The sequence below is a fragment of the Elephantulus edwardii genome, unplaced genomic scaffold (assembly GCF_000299155.1).
Source record: "Elephantulus edwardii isolate Elephantulus edwardi_28Jun2011 unplaced genomic scaffold, EleEdw1.0 scaffold00228, whole genome shotgun sequence".
NCBI classification, from domain to species: Eukaryota; Metazoa; Chordata; class Mammalia; order Macroscelidea; family Macroscelididae; genus Elephantulus; species Elephantulus edwardii.
Window position 1 is genome coordinate 586386 of NW_006399978.1, and position 5556 is coordinate 591941.

A 5556-nucleotide genomic window follows, 5' to 3' on the forward strand; every position below is an offset into this window, starting at 1 on the left:
TCGGTTTGTTCATCAAACAAACAAACAAAACAGAAAAAAACAAAGAAGCAAACCCAGAAGTGAGGAGAGTTGTGTATTGCTGCTGTGGATTGCCAGTTCTGAATATTATGGGGTATTGTAACACAACCTCCAAACTCTAAAGAAAAAAGAAACAAACCCAACAAAATGAACCATTTATGTAACATATCACTTGCCTCTTATGAAGTTGCTTCTCTTCATGTCTAATTTTCTCAAGTCTGTGTCAGTGAAACACACAGTTTTGTAAGGGAAGGTGAGGGTGTGGCAGCTGCCGTGACACCTTGAGTAAGGCATGGTGTGGAACCTGTCAGGTCAAAACTCCTGCCTGGCAGACTGTAATGTTGCTGGGGGTTGGAAATAATTCTGCAAAAGCTAAGTCAACCTTTACTTACATTGCAACGGAGAAATCTTTTCTCCCCCCATTGTTTGGTATCCGGCAAATAAAACTCAAAACGCCACCAGATTTCCCTGGCTTTCTGTTTTCACGTTGCCTGCGGGAAGTGTCAGTAGCTGTACATCTGCTGCTGTGGTTCCGTCTGCACTTGGGGCTGGGCCGCCTGCTGTTGCGGGGGCTGTGGCTGTGGGGGCTGCATGACGTCCGTCTGAGGCACTGCCCGCCAGGCCAGAGGGTGCTGCTCGCTCAGCTGATTGCCCAGGGGTGTGATGGAGTTGACCAGGGTGGTCAGGTTGATGAAGTGGGCCACGGACTGAGGGTTTGAGGCTTCAGGCTGAGGGTGGATCTGGATGTCATTCTGGCGGTTGTGCAACATGGCGGAGCCACTGACAGTGTCAAAGGTCACGGTCAAGATCGAGTTGTCCAGCTGTAACTGGCGTTCGGGCGTGGTGAGGTGACCAACGGCCACCGGCTGGAGGTTGGTGAACTGAGTCCCAGCTGCGGTGGTGATGGGGGTGACGGTGATGTTGGTCAAGCCGACAGAGCTTGATGGAGTGGTGACGTTTGGGTCTCCCAGGGTCACCACCACCTGGAAGAGTCGCACACAACATAAACTGGTCAATCATTTCTGTACAACTGCGAGTAAAAGAACCTTTTCGATGCTACACATTTCATGCCGAATAATTATTTGCCCTGTCAAAATTAGAGGGGGAAAATAAGACAAAATTTCTTATGGTAGAAGGTTAAAATTAATAAAGTTTCATTTTCTAATTAAATTAAGCAACATAAAATAGGTAGCTGTATCCTGGAAAACTGTCTTTCTGGACTACAAGTGGAACCACACAGACATAATCATACAGGCAATAAGATGAAAATGGGAAACAAATGCACTTGTCCGGTGAGGAAAAGCCAAACAGAAAAGTCATGATGGTACGTGACAGAGCACATTTCTTTTCCTGCCCTTTCCTCTAAACACCTGAGATGCTGGAATTCCCAACTACAGAGCTAATTAAGGACAACAGCTAATAAATAAGAAGAAAAAAAAGAATGGAAGAAAAAAGCAGGAAGTATTCTTTCTCATGGCTAAGGATGAAAGGCCAAATGAAAAGAAGGATGAGGTATACAACATTAGATCCAGACTGATGTAAGATTTAGAAACTTCCAAAACAGAGTGGTCAAGATTGAGTGACGTGGGAGGTTCCACTAACAGAAGAGGAGTTGGCTGGCTGAACCCTGCCTTCTTTGATCTTCTGCCAGTTTGGTCTGGCCTATTGCACGGTTTATAATGACTGGTCAGCAGACGCACAAGGTCCATCCTCCCAGTACAGGAACACACTGAGGAAGGTTATTTATAACTGACACAAAACAGGAAATAAGCCCAATTTCCAGCCACTGGGAGATGGCCCTCTCTACCATGCCAAAATGCCATGTCATATTCAACTAGGAGAGTGGCTGTACATGAAAACAATCCTGTGAAATAATGCTCAAGTGAGAAATGGGAGTGTTATCTGACTGCAGTCATACAAAGTCCCTGTGTGGTTGGCTTGTACGTTGCTGTGATGCTGGAAGTTGGGCTACTGGTAGCTGACACACTAGCAAGGTCACCTGTGGTGCCTGGGTTTCCGACTAAGACAGACTAGGAAGAAAGGACTGGGGACCTACACCTGAACATGAGCCAATAAAATCCTATGCATCACTACAGAGTATTTGCTGTTACAGTGCTGGGAGGTGAGTTCCCCCAAGGTGGGTAAGCACCCCACAACAGCTGCAAAGCTGCTGAAAAGATGTTTTCAGACATGCTAATGATCATGAAGGCAATGTGCGATTGGGCAACGTTTTGTTCTCTAGCACAAAAGCCAGACATTAGTTGGAGGCACTGACAGCAACTTATAACAACAACAACAACAACAATGAACTGTGCACACTGAGAAAAGGATTGGTGTGACGCAAGAGCAGAGGTTTAAACAGCTTAGGAAACCGCCTCTCTTGGCGGAGTAGGAGGGCACCTCAGGACACACAAAGAAGGGATGCCACCTGCTGAATGCTCTGTACCGCTGAGTTGGTCTCGTCTCCCACGCTGCTGCCCGTGAACTCGGCCTCCTTCTCAGGGTACTCATTGAAGGTGGCGCTCTCGGGCCCAGGGGCTCCCGCCTCCTCCTCTGGCTTCTGCTTCCTCTTGTGAGTTCGCTTGGCGGTTTTTACGTGCTTCCCTTCGGTCAGCTCCTCCTGCTCCAGAGTCAGCTCGGGCTGCAGGAAAACAAGGGTTAGCACATGGCAAGGTCAGCAGGTTATGTCCACGAGGTGACAGAAAGATTTGAACACTGACCCTGGACACATGTCCAGGGTCAGTGGTCAACTTGACTGTTCACAGAACTGCAGTGAGGCACAAAGTAGAAGCCGCCGGTCAGCTTATGTATATTTCTAATGGCCAGAGCTTCAGGTGTAAAAACAAAAAAAGGTAAAGTGAAAGAATTAGATGCAGCTCATACCAAAATAAACAAAACCCCCACTCAAATCCACTTCTGTCAACTTGACTCCAACTCATGGTGATTCTCCAATGAGTTACTTAGGCTATAAATCTCAACGGTATACCATCCATCTCTTCCTTAAAGCATCTAAGTGGGTTTGAACAGATGACCTTTCAGTTAACAGCCCAACACCTAACCCACTATGACACCAGAGCTCCTTAACTAAATCACAACAAATGTTCAAACAGGGAAAGAGATTGAAGAAGAATGAAATGGAAAGGTGTTCTGTGTTCATGGATTGTTGTTGTTGTGTCCCGTCAGGTTGGGACTGACCCATAACTGACCCTTCAGCGGGTTTCAAAGGCAGTAAATCTCATGGGAGGAAATCGCCCATCCTTCTCCCATGAAACACCCATGGATTCAAACTGCATGCCTTCAGGACCGCAGCAGAGCCACTTACCAGTAGGCCCCCAGAGCTCCTTCATTCACGGATCAGATGCCTTAATATTGCTAAGTCAGCATTTCCCAAACTGATTTGTACACTCAATACAATCCCAAGAAAAATTCCAACAGCCTTCTTTACAGATATGGAAAAACCAATTCTCAAACTTAAAAGAAATGGTAAGAGGACACATGTAGCTACAGCAATGTTAAAAGAGAAGTACAAAATAAGAAAAACCACACTTCCTAATTTTAAAATATATTACATGTTGTTGTTGTTACGTGCCGTCGAGTCGCCTGCCACTCATAGCGACCCTATGTACAACAGCCCTAAACTCCGCTCTGTCCTGTGCCAATCGCACTGTCTCCGACACTCCCATCCCAATTATCCCAGTCACTGAATCAATCCACCTCATAGAGGGCCTTCCTCTCCTGCACCGTCCCTCCACCCTCCCAAGCATGATGTCCCTCTCCAAGGACCGGTCTCTCCTCACAACATGTCCAAAGTATGTTAGACGGAGCCTCAGAATCCTTGCCTCCAAGGAGCCACCCGGTTTAACCCTTTCCAGGACAAATCTGTTTGTTTTCCTAGCAGTCCATGGTATTCTCAATACTCTTCTCCAGCACCACAGCTCAAAGGCATCAATTCTCCTTCTATCCTCCTTGGTCATTGTCCAACTCTCTGATGCATAACAGGTGATTGCGAAGACCATGGCCTGTATCAGACGCACCTTAGTCTCCAAAGAGACACCATTGCTCTTCAGTACTTTGGAGAGGTCCCTAACAGCCGACTTTCCCATTGCAATGCGCCTTTTAATTTCCTAGCTGCTGGTGCCAAGACTGTTGACTATGGAGCCAAGCAAACTAAAGCTGTGTACAATCTCAATCTCTTCACCATCCATCCTGATGCTGCCAATTGGTCCAGTGGTGAGAATCTCTGTCTTCTTGACATTGAGCCTCAATCCATATTGTAGGCTGCAGACCTTGACACTCTGCAGCAGGCGAACCAGCCTGGTATTGGTATAACAATAGACATATAGACCAATGGAATAGAGTTGAGGATTAGAAATAAAGCCATATCTTTCTGGCCAACTGGTTTTTAACAAGGGTTCTAAGTCCCTTCAATGGGGAAGGAAGAGTTTCAGCATAAATGGTACAGGAAAGTTGTATTTCCATAGGAAGACAAACGAAAACAGGATCCACGCCTCACACCACACAAGAAAAAAAAACACAACACAACTTCAGAATGCATTAAAGATCTAAATGTGAAAAGCAAAACTATAACATTCTTAGAAGAAAATGCAAAGTTAATGCTGTGGGGCTGTGCTTTTACATGTCAGCAAAAGCAGAAACAGAAAAAGAGAAAAATAAACAGAACCTCATAAAAATAAAAAACTTTTCATCAAGACTTTACTAAAAAAGTGATAGCAGAAGTTTATTATAGGGAGAAAATCTTTAGAAAACATCTGAAAAGAGGGTTGTTGTTTTTTTTTACTTACTTAAACTATTTTATTGTGTTTTAGGTAAAAGATCACACCATAAACTAGGTTCCCATTTAACAATTATTATGCAAATTACTGTGACATTGATTACAATTTTCACAATGTGTCAACGTTCTCATTATTTCTATTTTGTTTCTTCTCTTTCCCTCTTGGAACTTCTCTCCCCCTCCCTGCCTTCTCATCCTCACTTGTGGGTAAATGTTGACCATTTGTTCTCATCTGTTGTTGTTTGCCACTGAGTTGTAATCAACTCATAGCTGACCCTCCAGCAGGTTGTCAGAAGCAGTTATTCATACAAAATCTATGCAAAGACAAGAAGCTGCTGTGCAAGAGAACACTTCACAGTTTAAAATCAGGAAGGCTGTGTGTAAGGGATGGATCCTTTCTTCATAATTATTCAATCTGAAACAACATATGAGCAAGAGCCTATAGTAATGAAGGAAGAAGTTCAAGCTGCTGTGAAGGAAATGGCAAAAAATAAAGCCCCAGGATTAGATGGTATACCAATTGATGTATTTCAGTTAACATGCTGCCCTGGGTGTCCTCACCAAGTTGTACCAAGAAATCTGGAGAACAACCACTTGGCCAACTGACTGGAAGAGATCTATATTTGTTCCCATTCCAAAAAAGGGTGACCCAGCTGAGTGTGGAAACTACAGAACAATCTCATTGATTTCACATGCAAGTAAGATTCTACTGAAGATTATCCAAAAACAACTGGAACAGCATATCA

At 44.5% G+C, this 5556-nt stretch overlaps 1 protein-coding gene across 2 annotated transcripts in view; it reads right to left on the reverse strand.

Annotated features, from left to right (window-relative positions):
* Window positions 1-521: 521 nt before the first annotated feature.
* PRDM15 (PR domain containing 15) overlaps window positions 522-5556 on the reverse strand; it is a 137736-nt gene continuing 132701 nt past the window's right edge. For both annotated transcript variants that reach the window (XM_006898386.1, XM_006898385.1), the window contains 2 exons: window positions 2447-2659; window positions 522-1001 (listed from right to left, as the gene is read on the reverse strand). In XM_006898386.1, coding sequence (XP_006898448.1) covers window positions 522-1001; window positions 2447-2659 — 693 coding nt within the window. The remainder of the gene's footprint in view (window positions 1002-2446; window positions 2660-5556) is intronic.